The sequence below is a fragment of the Pseudopipra pipra genome, chromosome 3 (assembly GCF_036250125.1).
Source record: "Pseudopipra pipra isolate bDixPip1 chromosome 3, bDixPip1.hap1, whole genome shotgun sequence".
NCBI classification, from domain to species: domain Eukaryota; kingdom Metazoa; phylum Chordata; class Aves; order Passeriformes; family Pipridae; genus Pseudopipra; species Pseudopipra pipra.
The window spans coordinates 116,216,876-116,237,973 of NC_087551.1; the positions used below are offsets into that span (position 1 = coordinate 116,216,876).

The following is a 21,098-nucleotide window of genomic DNA, read 5'->3' on the forward strand; positions in this document are numbered from 1 at the left end:
CGGGAATAAAAGCATCCAGGCACTGCCCTGGGATCCCCTCCCACGGAGGGGCTGCAGGGCTCACAGAGGGGCTGTCGGAGGGGCAGGTTGGCAGCAGAGCAGGGTGGCAGCTCTGTCACCTCTGCCATCACTCGGGGGCTGTGAGGAGCCTCTGGCTCCGTCTGGCCCTGAGCGCTGCCGCGGGCGATCCCGGTGGGTGATCCCGGCAGATGGACCCGCCTGTAATTGCAGAGCGAGCAGCCAAAGGCCAGAAGGGTCCCCCGTGGGGAGAGCTCAAGTTAAACTAAAAGGTTTTAAATCTCTGGGCACCTGTCACTGGCCCACCCCCCCCTTCCATCCCTGGCTTCCTTTCCAGCTTCCAGCCGTTCTCCTGCGCCGTGGCAGGGCTGGGCCCGGGAGGGGCTGCTCTGCCTGTCGCCTCTCTGCTGGTTTCTCAAAGCCCCAGGGCAAAACAGCTCCACGAGTAACATCTTCCCTTGAAGGGGCACGAGCCCCTTCACAGGTGGGAGGGGTCTGCAAGGATGGGAGAGACCCCCAGAGCCTCCCTCCCCCCCTGTGCCCTCTTTCCCTCTTCCCCAAGCAAGGGCCTTCTCCAGCAGCTCGTTACTCCCGTACGTTTATTGTGCTAATCCACAAGGATTAAGTTAAACCAGTCAACGCAAAATCCAGTGTTTTCCAGCCCGTTGGGGCCAAAATTACTGTCCAGTGTTAAAATGGGAAGGGGGGAGGGCTGGGCAATGGGGCCGAGCTTCTGGGGGAGGAGAACCCCCTGACGCCGCCCCATCGGAGCAGGGACAGGAACGGGGCGAGGTCCAAGCGCCTCGGGGACCTCCCGGGGCAGGGGGTCCCCAGCGCGGGGTTAGATCTTGGGGCGCCAGCCCTTGATGAACTGCATGATCTTCTTCACCTGGAGCTTGGTGAGGCGGAAGTCGTCGGCCAGGATCTCCTCGCTGAGCTGCACGAAGATGCTGCCGTCGATGCGCTCGCGGGCGAAGAAGCTCACGACGTCCTCGGAGAGGCCGATGAAGCGCAGGCACTTGGACACCTCCTCCAGCGACAGGGCCGACAGGTCGGCGGGGGGCAGCCAGGCCGGGCCGTCCCCGCCGGGCCGGGGGGCGGCCGCCGAGGCCCCCCCGTCCCCCCGCGCCGCCGGCGGCACCTCGATGACGCCCTGGGCCAGGTACAGGCGGGCCACGCCCTCGGCCCCGCGCAGGACGGCGGGGGACAGCGGGGACGCCCCCCGGATGACGATGCCGTCCCCGTCCAAACCCTTGGGGGGCCGCGGAGGGGCCGCCGGCTCCTCGAGGGGGGCGAAGGGCTCCGGCGAGGAGGAGGAGGGGGGGACGGCCGGGGCCGAAGGTGCTTTGGACCACTCGGGGCTCTCCGGCCACTCGGCCGGGCCGGCGAAGGGGTTGAGGGCCCCGAAGGGGGCAAAGCGCTTTTGGGGGTGCGGGGGCTTGAGGCGGGGGCAGCTGCGGAAGGGCTTCAGGGGCGGGTCGGCCCCCGGCAGCGGCGTGGAGCAGGCGCTGCCCGCCCCGGCGCCCGGCTCGGCGTATGCCCAGGGCTCGGACCAGGAGCCGGGCGGCGGCTGGGCCGCGGCGGGGGGCAGCGGGCGCCCGGGGGGCTCCCCGGCCTTGCAGTCGCCCCAAGTGCAGGGGTAGCAGTACAGGGAGTAGGCGTCGGGCGAGGGCGAACCGCTGCCGCTCCGCGGGGCCGACCTGCCGGGGAAGGGGAGCGTCACCATCGCCCCGTCCCCACCGGGGACCCCCCACCCCCGGCTGTCAACCCGCCAGCCCACCCCCGCCCCGGCACCGCCGCGTCCCCGGAGCCACTCACCCGTCGTGGAGCCCCGAGGAGTAGTAGGAGAGGCTGGGGCTGGGCGAGGGCGCGGGCGCTGCCAGCTTCGGGCAGCGCAGCGGGGCCGGGGGGCTGCAGGGGCCCGGGGCGCGGCTGCCCCGGGGCGGCACGGGGGGCGCGTTCAGCAGCCGGCACTCCTCCTTCACCTGTAAACGGGGGCGAGCGCCGTCAGACCCCCGGGCACCGCGGCTGGGGGTGATGGCGGGGCTCGGGGGCGGCCGGCCCTGGGGGAGCCGGGAAGCTCTGGGTGCCAGCGGGGAGATCTGGGACCCGTGCGCTGCCTGGCGAGGGAAGCCCCCGAAAATGTGGGTACTCCGTGGTGAAGGGGAGCCTGAAATTTTGGGTGCTGTGTTGTGCAGGGAAGAACCAGAGGATTCGGGTGCCCCGCGGCGCTGGGAAGGCCAAGAGCTTCAGATCCCCCCATGGTGCAGAGCCCTGGGGAGCGGGGACCCCGCGGCACAAGGGTGTCCCTGAGGATTCGGGTGCCCCGTGGCGATGGGGAGCCCTGGGGAACCGGGGACCGAAGAGGATTTGGGTGACCAAGCAGAGCTGGGGAGGGACCCCCAGACCAGGGGACAGGGTTCGGAGCCCAGAGCCCGGGCGGGGGGTCGGGCTGGCCCTGCCGTGGGACTGGTTGTGCCGTGGGGGTCCCCGAGCCGTGAGCTGGCCGAGGGACTCCCAGGGCTGTCATTCCCCACCCCTGGGGACAGGGCCGCGGCTCTTACCGCCTCCGATTTGGGTGGCACCGGGGGCGGGGTGTCCCCGCGGGGCTCGTCCCCGGGGCGGTGCGCGGGGCTCAGCGCGGGGACGGCCCCGAAGGACACCAGGTCCGGCCGGCCGCCGGTGCCGCCCAGCTCGCAGCAACCCTCCGGGCCGGGATTGCTCCAGAGCTCCTCGTAGGGGATCTCCAGCGGCTCCTGAGTCCTGAACTCGGGCTCGGCCCAGTCGGGCGTCATGTACTCGCGGTCGGGGTCGGGGAAGTCGGGCAGCGGCGGGCGGGGGGCGGCCCCGCCGAGGCCCCGCGGTCCGTGGCAGCGGGCGAGGGGCTCCCGGGGAGGCTCCCGGGAGCCGCAGGCACAGAGGGAGAGGCGCTGGAGGGGCTGGCTGAGCTCGTCGCGGGCGCAGGCGGGCAGGCAGAGCCGCAGGCGCCGCGGGCTGGCACATTCCTCCAGCAAGTCCGGCTTGGCCTCCCGCACGGCCCGCGAGTACTCGTCGGGGTTGAAGCGGTCCTGGCAATACGCGGCGCTGTCCCGCAGCAGCTTCTCCAGCTGCGGGTCCCCGGCCAGCAGCCCCTCGGGCAGCTGGAAGCGGGGCATGTCGGTCAGCAGCAGGAAGTGGAAGGGCACCAGCTCGTCGCGGCGCAGGATGCAGCACAGCACCACCGTCTTGGAGATGATGCTGACCAGCTTGTAGCAGTGCCCCTCGCGGATGGCGTGCAGGTCGTAGGGGTTGCGGGCGGGCCGGCTCGGCACGGCCACGTTCACGGGCAGCCGCACCTTCTCGATGATGCTGCGGATGGTGTGCTCGCCCTCCTGCAGCCGCAGCTCCAGCGGGCTGCGCGTGCTGAAGCGGCCCTTGCACTGGAAGGGCAGGCTCAGGCTCTCGTTGGTGCGGTGGTTCATGCAGATCAGACACGGCATCTTGCCCTTCACCTGCCGCGCCCCCGCCGCCGGCGCCGCCTTGCCCAGCTTGCGCAGGAGGGTGTTGAAGCGCGACTTCTCCTTCACGGTCTTGGCGCAGAGGATCTCCGCCTGCCCCATCAGCGTCAGCTCGTCCCCCGCGTTCAGCGTGAAGTTGTAAACCTCGCTGTCCTCGCTGAACTCCCCCGACACCACCTGCCCGGGGCAGCCCGACGGGAGAGAGACTCCTGCTCTGCCAGGGCCCTCGGCATCCCACCACCACCCCTGATGTCCCACCACTGCCCTGTAATGTCCCACCACCGTCCCTGACATCCCACCACTGCCCTGTAATGTCCCACCACCACCCCTGGCATCCCACCACTACCCTATAATGTCCCACCACCACCCCTGATGTCCCACCACTACCCTGTAATGTCCCACCACTACCCTGTAATGTCCCACCACTACCCTGTAATGTCCCACCACCACTCCTGATGTCCCACCACTACCCTGTAATGTCCCACCACCACCCCTGGCATCCCACCACTATCCTGGGCTGTAATGTCCCACCACCATCCCTGACATCCCACCACTATGTTGTAATGTCCCACCACCACCCTGATGTCCCACCACTATCCTATAATGTCCCACCACCATCCCTGTTGTCCTGCAACCTACCCCTGACATCCCACAATTACCCTGTAATGTACCCTGCTGTCCTATTGTTCTCTCCTGACACCCCATCAGTGACCCACAGAGTCCCACCACACCCCCTGACACCCCACCACCATCCCCTGATGTCCCACCACCATCCCCTGACGTCCCACCACCATCCCCTGACGTCCCACCACCATCCCCTGACGTCCCACCACCACCCCCTGACGTCCCACCACCACCCCCTGACACCCCACCACCATCCCCTGGTGTCCCACCATCCTCTCTTGATGTTCCACCACTGAGCTCTTCTTTCCCCACACCCCTTATTTCCACCACCCTGCCCTGATGTCCCACCACTGCCCCCACTGTCCCACAACCTACTCCTGATGTCCCACTGCTACCTCTTGATGTCCCACTGCCACCTCTTGATGTCCCACCACGAGCTCATCATGACCCACCACCACTCCCTGCCGTCCCACTGTTCTCTCCTGACAACCCACCAGTGACACACAAAGTCCCACCACGTGCCCTGACATCCCACCACCATTCCCTGCTGTCCCACCGTCCTCTCCTGATGTCCCACTATCATCTCCTGATGTCCCACCACCGACCCCTGCTGCCTCACCCCCCCTCCTGACATTCCCCTCCTGTCCCACCACTGTCCCCAGTGTCCCCTGAGTTCCCACCACCAGTCCCTGCTGTCCCTGCAGTGTCCCCTGCTGCCCCTGCAGTGTCCCCTGCTGCCCCTGCACTGTCCCCTGCTGCCCCTGCACTGTCCCCTGCTGCCCCAGCCCCGTGCCCCGCTGTCCCCACGGACCTTGACGCTGAAGGTGATGGCCTCCATGACGAAGATGCGGTCTGGGAAGGTGCTGGCCACCTCCTCCACGCTGTTGAAGTACTGCACAGGCTCACGGATGTCCCGGTCCTGGTCCAGCAGCTTGAACTTCCCTGCGGGGGACCCCCAATCCCACGGAGGTGAGAGGAGCCCGGCTCCAGCACTTGTCCCGGGGACCTGCAGTCACCCCCCTCGGGCCAGCACAGCCCCTCTGGGGGCAGCAGCCACCCCCGAGGACGGCCTGGGGTCCCCACCACTCATTTGGGGACATTTCCGTGGGCTTCACCAGTGTCCAGGTGCTGCAGGGGGACCCCAGAGCACCCCCAGTCCCTGCAACCCCCACAGCAGCACCCGGGGGGGCACACGGAGTGTCTTGGCACTGCCACTCATCACCCCCCGAGAGCTGCAGGGCCCCCCCAGAAGCGTCCCTGTGAATGGAGGGACTCACACGGAGCAGCCAAAATTGAAAAGGGTGCCCATTACCCCCGAAAAACCCCCAAACCAGGCTCCAGCCGCGCCAGGACACGGAGCCCCCTCTCTGCCCCACGCCTCGAGTGGGAGAGCCCCGGGGAGGGGGCCTGGGAGGGGGCCCGGGGGCTCGGCAGCGGGAGGGAGAGGCGGGAGCGGGCGCGGGGGGAGCTGCGGCCGCGGCCAAAGCGCCGCCGGCGGCATCGGCTGGCGGGGACGGACCTGAGGGGAATATTAATCCCCCCCTGCCCGCGCCAGGCGCGGCCGCGGCCCCTCGCCGGGGGGAGCCGGGCACGGCGGCCCCTCGCCCGCCCCGGGGGCACACGCGGGCGCCGGGGCTGGAGCGGGGTCAGCCCCTCGTGCCGGGGGCTCGGCCGAGCCCCCGAAGGTTGTTAACACAGCGCCCGGCCCTCCCCTGCTCATCCCCCGGGCCCCGTGATTACCCCCTCCCCCGCTCCACTGCCCATCATTTATTTATCAGCAGCACTCATTACCGCCGGGCACCACTTACAGGGCTCGTTAAGGCTCCGGCTGCGGCGGCCGCCGGCAGCTCAGCACCTCCGTCTGCACTGCCGGCCCCAGCCCCTTCCCATCCTCATCCCAGCCCCTTCCCATCCTCATCCCAGCCCCTTCCCATCCTCATCCCGGCCCCTTCCCATCCTCATCCCGGCCCCTTCCCATCCTCATCCCGGCCCCTTCCCATCCTCATCCCGGCCCCTTCCCATCCTCATCCCGGCCCCTTCCCATCCTCATCCCAGCCCCTTCCCATCCTCATCCCAGCCCGTCCGCGTCCTCATCCCGGCCCCATTCTCCTCCGCACCACCGTCCTCATCCTCCTCCCAGTCCCAGCTCCTCCTCAGCCCATTCCATCCTCATCACCGTCCCTGTTCCCATCCATTCCCCATCCCAGCTCATCCCTGCCTCCTGTCCCATCCCATCCTCACTCCTCTCCCGTTCCCAACTCTATCCCATCCTACCCCATCCCTGTCCCTGCCTGCATCCCATCCCATCCCATCCCATCCCATCCCATCCCATCCCATCCCACCCCACCCTTGTCCCTGTCCCTGCCAGCCCCCTGTGCAGCCCCGGCGGGGCAGGGTGGGGGGTTCGCAGCCCCCCAAACCAGCGCAGCTCCTGGAGCAGCCCCAGCGCAGCGGCCGCGGGCGGAGGGGCCGGGCCCGGCCCCGCTGCCCCGGGACACCGTTCCCGCCGTGGCCCCACCTGGGTACTGGAGCGGGATGTCGATTTTGGGGCCGATGACGTAGTGTCCCTCCTCCAGGCTGTGCGCCGTCACCGTGGTCCACTGCCGGCACGAGTGGACCAGCAGCACGTCCTGGGCCGTCACCCCCTCCACGCGCTCCCCTGCGGGGGGACAGGGCTGTCACCACCCCCGGGACCCCCCCTGCCCCCCCGGGCGCCGCCGGACGGAGGGGACGGAGCGCGGGATGAGCAGGTGCCGCTGCCAAGAGCCGCCAGTTGCCCGGGAAACAATTTCTTTGTCCCCCCTGAAAAGCTGCAGCCGCCGCAAACAAGAAGTTTATTGAGCCGGAGCCGGCGCGGGCCCCCCCCCCCCCCCGCACCCCTGTCGCGGCACCCCGAAACCCCCCCAGGGCCCCCGGCACCCCCCTGTGCCCGGGTGGGCCCCGCTCCCGAGGGGACACTGCCACGGACACTGCCACGGACACTGCCCCTGCGCCCCCCGCTCCCCGAACCCCACACCACCACCCCCGCCCGGGCAGGGGGGCACAGCCGGGACCCCCCCCAGCCAGGCCGTGTCCCGCGGAGGGTGGGGAGGGGACACGGTGGGTGCCAGCCCGTGCCAGCAGCTCCAGAGTGTCACCGGGGAAGGGTGACAAGGGGGACCAGCGCTGGGCTCATGGGGGGGGAGAGGGGCTGCCCCACACCCCCCCCCTCACCCCCACCGGGCAGGAGCGCGGGGACCCCCGTGAGGGGCAGCCCTCGGCCTCAACCCCCCCGGCCCAGGGGGATCCGACCAGCCCTGGACCCGGGACAGCAGCTTGGGCACGTCTCACCCGCCCCCCGGCCTTCCTCTCTCCTTCCTCCTCCTCACATCGGACTCCCTTCCTTCTCCTGGTCCCTCCAGTCTTCCTCCTTTCTCATCCTCCAGCCTCCTTCCAGCCTTCCCCTCTCCTTCCTCCTCATCCCTCCAGCTTTCCTCCCTCCTCTTCCTCATCCCTCTGGCCTCCATCTACCCTTTCTCTCTCCTCTCCATTCCTCTAGCCTTCCTCCCTCCTCTTCCTCACCTCTCCAGTCTTCATTCCTCCTCCTCACCTCTCTATCTTTCCTATCTTCCCCCTTGTCCCTCCACCTTCCATCTCCCCCTCCAAGCCTTCCTTCCTCCTCCTCCTCATTCTCAAGCCTTCCTCCCTCCTCCCCATCCCTCTGCCCTCCACTCCTCCTTCCTCATCATCACTCCAGCCTCCCTCTCTCCTCTTCGTCCCTCCAGCCTCCCTCCCTCCCTCCTCCTGGTCCCTCCATCCTTCGTCTCTCCCTCTTCCCCATCACTCCAGCCTCGCTCCCTCCCTCCTCCTCCTCACCCTCCAGCCTTCCTCCCTCCCTCCTCCCCATCCCTCCGCCTTCCACCCCTCCCTCCTCCTCATCACTCCAGCCTCCCTCTCTCTGTCCCTCCATCCTCCCTCTCTCCCTCCTCCCGGTCCCTCCACAGCCTTCCTCCCACCCCCCTTCTCCTCCCCACCACCCCAACCTCCCTCCCTCCCTCCCTCCTCCTCCTCCTCCTCCTCGTCCCTCCAGCCTTCATCCCCCCGGCGCGCTCCCCGCCCGGCTCACCCTGCCCGAGGCAGACGAGGGTGGGCAGGCGGCACTGGCTCACGATGGCGTCGAGGGGCAGCGCCGCGGGGCTCCAGCGGAGCCGGGCCAGCCCCGCCGCCAGCTTCTCCATCGCATCGCGGCTCAGGCCGGCCCCGGGCCGGGCTCCATCGCCGCCGCCGCCGGGCCGGGGCCGGGGCCGGGGGCGGGGGGCGGCGGGAGCGGGGCAGGAGGAGCCGCCCCCCGCCCGCCCCCGGCCCCTCCTGCCCGCCCGCCCCGGCAGGCGGGACCCCCCCGGCGGGGGCGGGGGGAGGCGGCGGCGGGCGGGGACCCCCGACGGGACCCCCCCGGGCCGGGCATCCCCCACCCCCGGGCCGGGCATCCCCCCCCCCCGGGCCGGGCATCCCCCGGCGGGGCCGCTCCGGGGGTGCCCCGGGGGGGACGCGCTGCCCCGCGGGGGAGGCTCCGCCCGCGTCCCGGGGGGGCTCAACCCCGGCTCCCTCCGGGGTCCCGGGGGTCCGGCTCCCTCTGACGCCGAGGGAAGGGGGCGAGGGGCGCCCCGGCCCCCCCGATGCCGCCCCGTCCCGCTGCCGGGGGAGCGGAGCCGCCGGGAGCTGCCGGGGGAGATCCGAGGGGGGGCTGCGGGCCCGGGGGGCACAGAGGGACCAGTGGGGGACAGGTGGGGACCCCGATGCCGCCCCACAGCCCGACCTCCCGTCCGGGACCCCCGACCCAGCACTCACACACAGAGAATGACACCGGCACGGGGAGAGGGGGGACCCCGGCAGGGACACCTCAGTCAGGGGGACCCCCGACAGGGGCATCGCCGTCACGGGAACCCCCCCGGCAGGGACAGCTCCGGCACAGGGACCCCCGGCAGGGACAGCTCCGGCACAGGGACCCCCGGCAGGGACGTCACCCCGAGCAGGGACCCTGCAGGTGGGGACTCGCGGCCACCCCGAGCTGGGGACACCCGAGCCGGGGGGTCCCCGCGCCCCCCGCGCTGGGGCCGCGCTCACTCCCAGCCGGGGGGACTGAGAAGCCCCGGCCGAGCTCTGAGGTGTCGTGTCCGTCCCCCCCCCTTTGCCGGCTGTATCCCCACAGCCCCGCGCGGCTGGAGAGCGGGATGAGGAGGATGAAGGAGGGGAGGAAGCAGAAAGTGCCCGCGGGGCCAGTGCCCATCCCTGGGGACACGTCACCGTGTGCTGTCCCCTGCCACCCCACGGACTCCCCCCAGGCACCCCCAGGCCAAGCAGGGGGGCAGGGATTGGATGGAACAGGGATGGAACAGCGACAGGGAGGAAGCAGGAACAGAGAGGGGGCAGGAACGGGGATGGAGCAGGGATGGGGAAGGGGCAGGGAAGGGGACAGAGCAGCTACAGGGACGGAGCAGGGACAGGGAGGGAACAGGGGCAGGGATGGAGCAGGGAGGATACAGCAGCAGGAGGATAATGGGGAAAACTCACGGCTCACTGGCAGGGACAAGGACAAGCAGGACAGTGGGAGCCCGTGGGGGAAGGTCCCCGCCGGGTCCCCCCTTCCCGAGCCCCCCTGGGAGCCCCTCACACAGAACCCCCCCGTTCACAGCGATGGCTCCGCAGGGCTCCCACCCCTGAGCCGGAGGGACTCCCCTTCCCACCCCGGGATCGAGGGGATTTGGGATCGCTGAGCTGCTCCCCACGGCCCCGTCCCCCCCTCGAGAGGACCCTGGGGCTGCCGGGGCTGTGACACACTCACAGCTTTATTCCCAGCAGCAGCACAAAACCGGCCTCTCCCGGATCCCGGCACCATGGGAACAGGGACACCACGGGAACAGGGACACCATGGCAGCGGGAACACTGGGACAGCGGGGACACCGTGGCAGCACAGATACCATGGCAGCGGGGACACCGCGGGTTATGGGACACCGTGGAAGAAGGGACACCGTGGAAGAAGGGACACCGAGGGAACACGGACACCCTGGGAACAGGGACACCCTGGGAACAGGGACACCGAGGGAACAGGGACACCGAGGGAACACGGACACCCTGGGAACAGAGACACCCTGGGAACAGGGACACCGTGGCAGCAGAAGGGCAGCAGCAGAAACGTTTCTGCCACCACAGGGTGGGCCCTTGCTGGGTTTTGCAGGGCAGTGACACCCCCGGCCCCCCAAAGGCTGCAGGAGACCCAGGGACACCCCCAGTCCCGGGGGCTGTCGGAGAGGGGACGGTAAGGACAGGGAGGGAGGGACATGGGCTGGGCTGTGAGTGCTGGAATGGCACTGGGGGATCCTGGAGAGCCCACCTGTGCTTCCCACCTGTGGGACCAACAGGGGTGCAGAGGGACGGGCTGGAACAGCTGCTTTCCCTGGAAATGTTGGCAAAGGTCCTGTCCCCCTGGAGACCCAAGTGGAGGCCTCACAGCCCCGGGTGTCCCCCACCCACGGGGGCTCCACGTGGGGATGCAGCGGTGTCGGACACACTTCCCACCATCCTGCCCTCGGAAAACACCCCCTGCAGCTCTGGGAAAGGCAGGAGGAGCAGCTCTGCCTCCAGCCAGACCACTCCAGAAGGTTTGGGAGGGGGGAGGAATCATCCCACCTCCTCCAGGGGCAGCCGGGGGGGAATTCAAGGGGGCCCAGGAAGTCACCACTGCAAGTTTATAAAAGCTTTTATTTGCTCTTGGTACGACCAAGAATGGGACAGTGATCTTTTATACAATTTGATACAGTAAGTGGTACAAAAGAATGTGTTTTAAATAAAAAGCCAGAGTGGAGTAGCAAAAATATTAAAAGATTAAGTAAAAAATTGTCGCATGGGAATTAATCCAAGACCTTGATGCTGTTTTTATAATTCCACCGTCCGAGGGCACGAGGCCCCCACGGCCCGTGACACTCGTGGGGCAGAGCCAAGCTCAGGTTTGGTTTGTCGGGCCCGATTGAGTCGTTTTGACAGGTTTTTGTGGCAGGAAGGCAGCGCCGAGCCCCCCGTGGGCAGGGCCAGGAGCTCGGCAGGGCCTTCCCAGGCAGGCTGGGACCAGCAGGGAGTTCAGACACCAGCACAAATCGAATCACCGCAAATTCCTCCATCATCGTTATTTTTTTTGGGGTGTTTATCTCTTTTCAGCACCGGCACCGACTCGTGCTGCTCGAGCCCACGCCCGCGGGTACAGCTCGTGGTTGGACAGGAACAGAAAATAGACCAAATAGAAAGATTTCAGTTTATTAACCGGGCAGGGGGAGGGGGTCGGGGGCGGGACCAGCGAGTGGCCTGGGCTCCACCTGGGGCTCGCACTGGGCACGGCAGCGTCTACAGAGGGGTCACACGGAGGGAGCCGAGCCCCTGGAAGCGGGTAAGAAGCTCACGTTTAAAACAAGGATTATACAAAAAAACCCCTTGATGTATATTCGCCATTTTTTTTCCCTTTTTGATCACGTTAGAAAGTGCAGATTTAACCAAAAGCGGCCGGGCTCTGCCCAAGGCTGAGCGCCCGGCCCGGCCCCGCCGGCCACTCGCCTGGGGAGGGTTAACACACACGGGGACAAAATGCCAGCTACAGAGGGACCGGGAGACACCTCGGTGAGTTACTACAGGGGGAGGAGACGCCTCTGCGGGTCGCTCCGGGGAAGCCGCTCCGAACAAACGAGGAGTTCCACTGAAACACCGTCATTTCGTCATTAAAATTCACTCAGCGTTACCCAGAAGTGCCGCCAGGGCCGACCGGCCAGTCCCGGCCCCGCGGGCACCAGGAGGCACGGGCTCGTCCCGGGAGGAGCAGGCGGGGCTGGGGAGGCAGCAGCTGGGGAGGCAGCAGCGTGTCCACCCTCGGCGTGTCCGTGGCCAGAGCTCCGGCTCCAGGTGGGATCGAACACGGATCGAACACGGATCGAACGCGGCGGCTCCCGCGGGCTCTGGGACCGGCAGAACTGAGCCCTCCTTCAGGCAGGGTGACAGCCCCCCGGCCACGGGTGACAGCAGCACAGGAAGGCGAGCTGGAACAGCCAGTCCAGGCCGGGATCAGCTCCCAGAGCGTCGGGATCCAGGGCAGGGCTGGCCCCGCTCGGCCGCCAGCGCCGCGGAGTGGAACGTTCGCAGGGAGGTAATAAATTAAACTGCCGACCGGCCGGTTTGGTTCTTCTCCTCTCTTCCTTTCTCTTCCCCATCCGGTTCCGCTCGGCTCCCGAACCCCTCGGAGCGGCTGCCGGGGAGAGACCCTCGGAGCTCGTGTCAATTAATTAATTAATTAACTGCTGTCAGTCTGGGAGTCGCATGTTATATTCATACACAGAAAGTAGACAACCACATCACCCTCCAGAGAAACTAGTGCATGCAAATAACTCTTCCATAGGGGGGGCTGTGCAGGGGGGGGTCGCTATGACGGACACGCCTAGAGGGGTGGGTTAGTCGGGATCTCCACATCGTTACCTCGGGAGCTAAATCAGTGCTTTGCATTAAAGTTTTTTTGGCAAACACTCCGCGTTGCCATCCTTTTCATTAACACATCACACCATGAAGAAATGCAAATCTCGAAGCAGCATGCAGGCAAAAAAAAAAAACCAACAGAAAACCAAAAAAAACAACAAAAAAAAAAAATAAAAATAAAACAACCAAAAAAAAAGGAAAGAGCGGCAAAGTGAGAAAAGAAAATGGCAGCGGGAGGAGTTGGGAGCGGCGGGATCGCCAAGAGGAGACACAGCAGGTTACAGGGGTTCTGCTTTTTGTTTTGCACCACCCTTTGTCCTCGATGCATGACACCAACGGGTACGGAAAGCAATCACTACAGAGGTCGGGACTCAATGGCACGGGGGGATGGGATGTCTCCTGCACATGCTTCCACCAGAAAAAAAAAAGAAAAGAAAGTGAAAATAAAAGTTCCTTTTTCCACATAAGGCACAGGACAAAGAAACCCCACTCATGGACTCAAGGCGAAAAATGAGTGTTTTCCTGGCTCTTGCTGATGCGTCTAGAGGACACGGGGACTCAAGCACATGATCCATGACAGAAAATTCCACCGTTGTACAAAATCAATTGTTAATTCTAACTTTTATTCTTATACAATTTGCAGAAGAGTTGAGTATGATTGCTCTGGGGTTTAATGGCAGGAGGGACGGGGCCATCGTACAACCCAAACGTGGTGGTGAGTTGAGCAGGAACGCGGAAAGATGAAGTCACGGAGATGGATTTCCTATACATGTGGTTGAGAAAACTGGAGTAGGCAAAGCTGTCCTAGCCGGAAAACCAGGGGGGAGAGGCAGGAGCTCGTTAAGATGAGGAACAAAACATCGGTTTAAGGTTAAAAAACGGGCAGAGTGGTTTGTTTTGCAGCGAGAAAAAAGGGGCGGTGGGTGGCGATTGGTGAGAGAGGAGAAGGTTCAGCAGCACTTGCTCTTCCAGCCCGTCACCCCACCGCCACTGCTGATATCTACATTTTCACTGTTGGGCTCTTTTACAGGGGTCTGCAAGGAAACAAGTGAGAACAGTTAGAGGGCTCGGGAGATCCTGGGAGCTGGAGAGCCGGGGACTGACAGGGGACTGACAGGGGACTGACATCAGCGGGGAACGAACCGCGCACAAAGAGCTCCACAGAAAGGCAGGGGATCCTCCCCCTGCTCCAGCACAGGCGTGGAAAACCAATCTAAGGGTGGTTTTTTGTTGTTGTTGGGTTTGTTTTAAATAAACAACTGGGAAAAAAAACCCCAGTGTTTGAGCTTGGACCACCCCAAAGTCGATGGAACTATTTTAGTTCCCGTGCTCGGAGCTGGCGCTGGACTCGGCGGAGTAAATAAATCCCAGCCTGCAACCAACACGAGCTGAACTCAAATTATGTGAACTAATGACCTTCAAAAACCACAGTTTTTATGGATAAAGAGGGGCTGTTCCAAGCTCTGCTTCCTGCTCCTCAGGACAGCAGCTCCCGAGGCAGAGGACACACGGATTCCTCCACATCACAGGATGGAACCCAGCGGGACCAGAGCAAAAACCCCTCGAGTGGGTTTGATCCCACACCAACATCTCCTTCCAGCTGCTTGGAAACGAACCTCAACTGAACTCCACACACACTTGAGTCTCTCTATTCCTTTTTTAACTCTCTGTCACAGCCTTGCCAAAGAACCCCCCAGATGTTCAGACAATTACAGAGGCCAGAAATGAAGATTTAAGGTCCAAAGGGTCGGTGTGATTTGTAGCCCAACCTCCTGTTTACCAAAGGCCAGGGATTCTCACCCAGTCCCTCACATAGAGCTTGTCAAAAACTGATTAGGAAAGGACTGAGAGCTGCAGTGACAAGGGGGTGACACTGCCAGCAGCGTTCCCGTGGGAGGGAGGAGGGAGGCAGGGATGAGGCTCGGGATGGGGTTCACTCGAGCAGGAGCAGAAGCACAAATGCCAGCGTTGGCCAATCCACGTGTCCTGAGCTCCACAGAGTTTCCACGTGGGTCAGTGGTGGCCCTGGCAGTGCTGGGGCATGGCTGGACTCGGTGCTCTCAGGAGGCTTTTCCAACCTCAAAGATTCCATGGTTCTGTGGGACACTGCCCACTCCAGGAAGGGAAACCAACCCCCAGATGAAGTGGTGCAACAGAACCTCCAGGGAAAGGCAGGAGCTGATCCCTGGGAACGACACTGGGAGTGACAGAGCTCATCCCTCTGCTTCCCCCACACCTGAACCCTTCCCAAGAGGCCCTCAGCAGTTCTGGGACAAAGCTGTGCACTGACAGAGATGGTGGCAGGGCAAGGACAATTCTCACCTTGCCAGGGGGAATGTTTGAACTGCAAGGACAAGGAGGACAGAACCACGAGTTTAAGGGCCAAACAAGGAGGAATCTCAGTTCCTGGGCTCTTTGATGTGGATTATCCCCTGCAGGTACCACCCCCACAACAGCCAAACATCAAACAGGCTTCAGAATGCCAACACTGCTCCTTCAGGGACCCGTTTGCCTCAGCACACCAAAGGCAGACGCTGCCACTGGCTCAGGTGAACATCAAAAGCAAGGGGAGGTGAGATTTGGGGATGTTGTTCCAAAGGAATGCTGTGAGCACCTACCTTTCGAAGAATGTCTTCTGCTAACGTGAGGAATGCCTTCTCAATGTTTATATTTGCTTTTGCACTAGTTTCGAAAAACCTAATACCGTGCTCCCTGGCAATCTGGGCAAAGAGAGAAGGAGGACAGTGAGCTGAGACATTCCACAGGTGCTGCCACTGCCTCGGGATCAGCAGCACTGATAAAGCAGGAATACTGAGCAGGAACCTGATCCCAGTGACCCCGGGGCTGGGGCAGCACTGCTGGGGCAGCAGGGCCAGGGCAGTGCCCTCCCTGTGCTGGCACTGCTGGGGCACCTCCAGGGCTGGGGCAGCTCTGGGACCCTCACACGAGAGACACAGGGAGGGGCTGGAGCGTGGGCAGGGAAGGGAAAGGAGCTGGGAAGGGGCTGGAGCAGCAGGAGGGGCTGAGGGAGCTGGGGGGGCTCAGCCTGGAGCAAAGGAGGCTCAGGGGGGACCTTCTGGCTCTGCAACTCCCTGACAGGAGGGGGGAGCTGGGGGGGGTCAGGCTCTGCTCCCAGGGAACAAGGGACAGGAGGAGAGGGAACGGCCTCCAGCTGTGCCAGGGGAGGCTCAGGTGGGACAGGAGGAGGAATTTCCTGCTGGAAAGGGTGGTCAGGCCCTGGCAGGGGCTGCCCAGGGAGGTTTGGAGTGCCCAGCCCTGGAGGTGTCCCAGGAAGGCCTGGCCGTGGCACTCAGTGCTCTGGGCTGGGGACAAGGTGGGGATGGGGCACAGGGGGGATCCATGGGCTGGGAGGGCTTTTCCAACCTCAGGGATCCTGGGATTCTGTGACTCTCCCAGCCCCAGCAGCACCAGGTGGCTCAGAAGAAGTTTCAGAACCTCCTGGTTCAGTAACAGCAGTTCCAGTGTATCCAGTAATCCCAGTTTGGGGGTGAGAGGACGGACAGCACACGCTGTCACATGGTGAGGGACCCAAAGGATGTCTGGGAATTCTGAGTGATCAAAAGAAGCTGAACTCATCCCATTCATGGCAGTTCCAAGGAAACATTTCCAGGATTCACAACCCTTCAGCAAATCCAGGTCCTGTGTTTGTTCCCTGTCCCATCCCACGGGGTGTCCCAACCCTGGGGCTGGTGGGAAGCCCTGGCAGTGCTTTGCTGACTCGGATAAGGAAGTTTTAGTGTGACACTCACCTGTTCACCTTTTGCTTTAGGGACAACTCTTTTATCTTCCATGTCGCACTTGTTTCCTAACAGCATCCTCTCCACGTCCTCGTTGGCGTGCTGCAAGGACATGGGACAGGGTCAAGGACATGGGACAGGGTCAAGGACATGGGGACAGGGTCAAGGACATGGGACAGGGTCAGGGACATGGGACAGGGTCAGGAACATGGGACAGGGTCAGGAACATGGGACAGGGTCAAGGACACGGGGACAGGGTTAAGGACACAGGGACAGGGTTAAGGACACAGGGACAGGGTTAAGGACACGGGGACAGGGTCAAGGACACGGGGACAGGGTCAAGGACATGGGACAGGGTCAAGGACATGGGACAGGGTCAGGGACATGGGACAGGGTCAAGGACATGGGACAGGGTCAAGGACATGGGACAGGGTCAGGGACATGGGACAGGGTCAAGGACACAGGGACAGGGTCAAGGACACGGGGACAGGGTTAAGGACACAGGGACAGGGTCAAGGACACAGGGACAGGGTTAAGGACACAGGGACAGGGTCAAGGACACAGGGACAGGGTCAAGGACACGGGGACACGGTCAAGGACACAGGGACAGGGTTAAGGACACAGGGACAGGGTCAAGGACACAGGGACAGGGTTAAGGACATGGGACAGGGTCAAGGACACAGGGACAGGGTCACACCTCCCCCAGCCAGCACCAAACACCTGCCCCACTCTGCTGTGGCCAGGCCAACACCCACAGCTCGGGTTTGTGACATCTGCAGCTGCCAAAACTGAGCTCTGTGCACTGGTTACAAGCTGTAACTAAAACCCAGCCCCCTAATTACCTCCTAGCGCTGGTTAAGTGTTTTCTCCTCCCCATTTTGCTGCTCCACAATGAGAAGGGTGAGCCAGGGGAGGAAGAGGGACTGGGGAGGGAAACAGGGAGGCAAGACCCAGAGAGAAATGTGGGAGAGAAGAACAGGTTTGGAAAGCCAGAGAGTGGATGAGGGGTCAGCAAAGGGAACCAGGGAGGTGAGGGGTCGGTGTTTCCTGAGAGGTGTCAGAGCAGGAGGACACAGGGTCGGCCTGGGCAGGGATGAGGAATCCAGGATTCAGCCCCTGGCAGGGGGATATGGATCATTTCTCACCAGACCTGGCTAACCAGGGTGGGCCCACACACCTGGAGGTGCCAGTGTGATGCCCATCCCCAAGAAGGGCTGGAAGGAGGATCCAGGGAACTCCAGGCCTGTCACCCTGCTCATCCTGAGTGTGATCACACAGCACACACGGGACAAACAGGGGGTCAGGCCCAGCCAGCCTGGCTTTGTGACAGGTCCTGCCTGACCAGCCTGATCTCCTCCTATGGATCAGGGAAAGGTTGTGGATGCAGCTGCCAGGACCTCAAAGAAGGCCCTGACACCATTTCCCATGGCATCCTCCTGGAGAAACTGGCTGCTCATGGCCTGGACAGGTGTGCTCTCACCAGATAAACCTGGCTGATGGCCCAGGGAATGGAGTCCCATCCAGCTGGGAATGGGCTCCAGTGGGGTTACACAGGGATCAGAGCTGGGACCAGCCCTGTTTAACATCTTTACTGATGATCTGGATGAGGGGATCGAGGGCACCTCAGTCAGGTTGTGGATGACCCCAGGGTGGGTGGGCTGTGGGTCTGCTGGAGGGCAGGAAGGGCCTGCAGAGGGATCTGGCCAGGCTGGATCCATGGGCTGAGGTCAGTGGTGTGAGGGACAACCAGGCCAAGTGCCAGGTCCTGCCCCTGGGTCACCACAACCCCCTGGAATGCTCCAGGCTGGGGACAGAGGAGCTGGAAAGCTGGAAAAGGACCTGGGAATAATTTCTTCCCAGAAGGGCTGCCCAGCCCTGGCACAGCTGCCCAGGGCAGGGGTGGAGTCCCCATCCCTGCAGGGATTTGAAAGCCCTGTGGATGTGGCACTTGGGGACAGGGGTCAGGGGTGGCCTGGGCAGGGCTGGGTTGGACTCAGTGGTCTCAGAGCTTTTCCAACCCAAACAACTCCGTGCTTTCTGCAGACACACTCCAGCACTGAGCTTCTCCCACAATAAAAGAAAGCTTCACAAGGTGTCAAACATCCCTTTTAAAGCCACAGTCACTGAGCAGCCCCCCCAGTGCCCCTGAAATCAGCTGCCCAGGTTTGTGTGACACAGACTGGAAACATGAGGGCACCAAAAGCACTTCTCAGCCCCCAGGGGGTGAATGGGGCCCATCACTCACCTGGACACCAGCAAGTTTTTAACAAAGCCATTGTAGAATCTAAAGGCCTCAGTTCCAAGCTTACATTCAACTCGTTGCTGAGTCTCTTCCTGTGCTGCCTTATCCCCCCTCCTGTTCCCACCACGCTGCAACTTTCCACAAACAGGATGGTTTCCCATTTTTCACGCTGGGAAATCCAAATCCCAACATCCCATGTTTGCTCTGCTGCCCTCCCCAGCCCTCAGTGCTGCCCTGGGCAGTGCCTGCCAGCCCCAATCTGCCGTGCCCAGCTCTGCAGGGCCACCCCCATGCCTCCCAGGAAAACCCAAACACCTATTCCATTTGGGAGCAGCATCACAAAAGCAAGAACCACCAGTTGTGCCGCCCTCTTAAAGGCCTCAGAGCTCCTGGAGGATGAACTCTTGGGCACTCAGGCACTTTGTGCTCCCCCAGCAGCTTCTTCTGCTTCACTCGACCTTGCCTGAAACTTCCCAGCCTCCCTGTCCTGGTTCTCCTGTGCCAAGGGCAATAATCAGCTCCACAAACATTCCCAGCAGAAGGTGCCACGGCACCTGCAGCAGCCAGGGGGAACTCCCAAATACCTCATGACACAGTTTTTGGGGAGTGGAGGTTATATATATACACAGTACTTAGAGGATTCACACAGTCACACTCAGAAAACAGTTACTCTGAGTGCTGACACACTGTGCAGCTCCTCTCCAGCTCGGGGCTTTGGTGCTGGCAGCTGCTCCCAAACCTGCTGCTCCCAGTTCCAGGTGAGCTCCTCCCCTCCCTCCATCCCCCAGCACAGACACAGGGTCTGCCCATGTGCAAAGCTGGTATTTTGGGACACCCTTGGCCCCTGTGCAGAGTCCCAGCCCCTCCTGGCAGTGCTGAAGGGGCAGCTGGGGGGCACACAGGACACCTGAAGCCCAGCACCAAGCCCTGCTCTGGGGGACCCCTCCACACACCCCCAGTGTGGGGTCTCAGCCCCATCACCCACCTCATCTATGTTCCTGAGCCACTTGCTGATGTTCTCGAAGCTCTTGGCGTTGGTGATGTCGTACACCAGCATGATGCCCATGGCTCCTCTGTAGTAGGAGGTGGTGATGGTGTGGAACCGCTCCTGCCCCGCCGTGTCCCTGGGGAAAACGGGCACAGCCACGTCAGGGAAGCAGCACAGGGCACCCACCAGTGTGTGTGCTCTGCTGCACCACTCCCAAGGGATGCACCAGGGTCTCCAGGAGCCTGGAGCTGCAACCCACAACAGCCTGACCCAACTGTGCTGTCACCACGATGGCCCAGCAGCTGCTGAGACAGTCACAGGCATTTCCTGACTCTCAGACTCAACACTGAGAGGAATTTGGGCTTGGATCAGTTTTATAAAGATTCTACTTGATCTCACAAACATATTTTCCTGAAGTGTTCAGTCCAAGCGCAGGACACTTAAACAGAGAAGTGCTGTACTGTTAAGTGTTGATGTCTGCAAGCTGAAGATTGATCCTGCAGCATTAATGACAGCCTGGACTGTCCCACCTCATCCTGGGATCTTTGACAGGATGGAGGAGGGTTGGTTAAACAAACCTGCACGTCAGTAAATGGAGAACCAGGAGTTAAACTCGTGTTCCACAGTGTCTTTCAGAGGACACGACCCCAGCAGATCCAGGTTTAGGGGCAGTTCTCAGTGACACTGTTCAGACATGGAGCTGCCAACTCAATTTGTTCACACACTGGATTTCTGGCCAAGGATCAGCAGGAACTGGGGAGTAAATGGAAAGCCTCGAGATGCACAGATGCCACGGAGGAGAGCTCCTGAGGTGCAGGAAATGCTCTCTGAGTTCTCTCCTCAGTGAGTGTTACGGCTCCGGCCTGGCTCTGACCCCGGAGGCTGTTCCAGCACACAGGCAGCTGATCCCTTATCTGCCCCAGGAACTGCCAACACCGAGGGGAGGGCAATGAGCAGAGGAGGGAGACCAGGGGCAGGTCCCAACTGGAGCACTCCCTGCTCAGGGATGTCCTAACAGGCCGTGCCATGCCGAGGCCTGGATCGCTGGCTGTGGCCTCGGGAGGCAAATCCAGTCCACTCCCAGCTCCACAGAACATCCAGGGACACCCACACTACTCCCAAAAGATGCCTCATATGCTCTGGAGACCTTCCCCAGCCCTCACTCAGTGGCCAAAGGCCTCAGGTGGCCTCCCCTGCCCCTCCCTGCGGGCTCCTCCAGCCTGGCCCTGTCCCAGCACGTCCAGGGCGCTGCTCCAGCCCCACACAGGGATATTCCCCAGACAGGCCTCTTCCCTCACCCCACTCCCTGCCCCGAGGAGCAGGCAGACTGCTCTGCCATGTGAGGGCTGGTGGCACACACTGAGCTCTGCCTTTGGCTGCTCAGAATTCCACAGGACTTTTCCAGTGACATTCCTGCAGTCAGCCAGAAGCGATGGAAACCGTAACCCACTCCTTGATGTGACTCACACCTCACAACTTCACCT

General features: G+C 63.1%; 2 protein-coding genes and 1 long non-coding RNA gene across 3 annotated transcripts in view; 1 reads left to right on the forward strand and 2 right to left on the reverse strand.

Annotated features, from left to right (window-relative positions):
* Positions 1-600: 600 nt before the first annotated feature.
* Positions 601-8,429, reverse strand: GAREM2 (GRB2 associated regulator of MAPK1 subtype 2). The gene is made up of 6 exons (XM_064651162.1): positions 8,245-8,429; positions 6,658-6,798; positions 4,951-5,081; positions 2,583-3,692; positions 1,837-2,003; positions 601-1,718 (listed from the first exon to the last, which is right to left on the reverse strand). Exons 1-6 carry the CDS (start codon positions 8,354-8,356, stop codon positions 860-862), a joined length of 2,520 nt encoding a protein of 839 aa, XP_064507232.1. The 5' UTR covers positions 8,357-8,429; the 3' UTR covers positions 601-859.
* Positions 8,430-8,536: 107 nt separating this feature from the next.
* LOC135412453 (uncharacterized) lies at positions 8,537-13,522 on the forward strand. The gene is made up of 2 exons (XR_010429657.1): positions 8,537-10,434; positions 10,538-13,522. It is a non-coding gene; the product is annotated as an uncharacterized LOC135412453 (long non-coding RNA).
* Positions 13,229-21,098, reverse strand: part of RAB10 (RAB10, member RAS oncogene family) — a 43,199-nt gene continuing 35,329 nt past the window's right edge. The window contains exons 3-6 of the mRNA XM_064651243.1: positions 19,612-19,750; positions 16,397-16,486; positions 15,245-15,346; positions 13,229-13,660 (exon numbers count right to left, since the gene is read on the reverse strand). Of these exons, the coding sequence (XP_064507313.1) occupies positions 13,577-13,660; positions 15,245-15,346; positions 16,397-16,486; positions 19,612-19,750 (415 nt within the window). The 3' untranslated portion in view covers positions 13,229-13,576. The remainder of the gene's footprint in view (positions 13,661-15,244; positions 15,347-16,396; positions 16,487-19,611; positions 19,751-21,098) is intronic.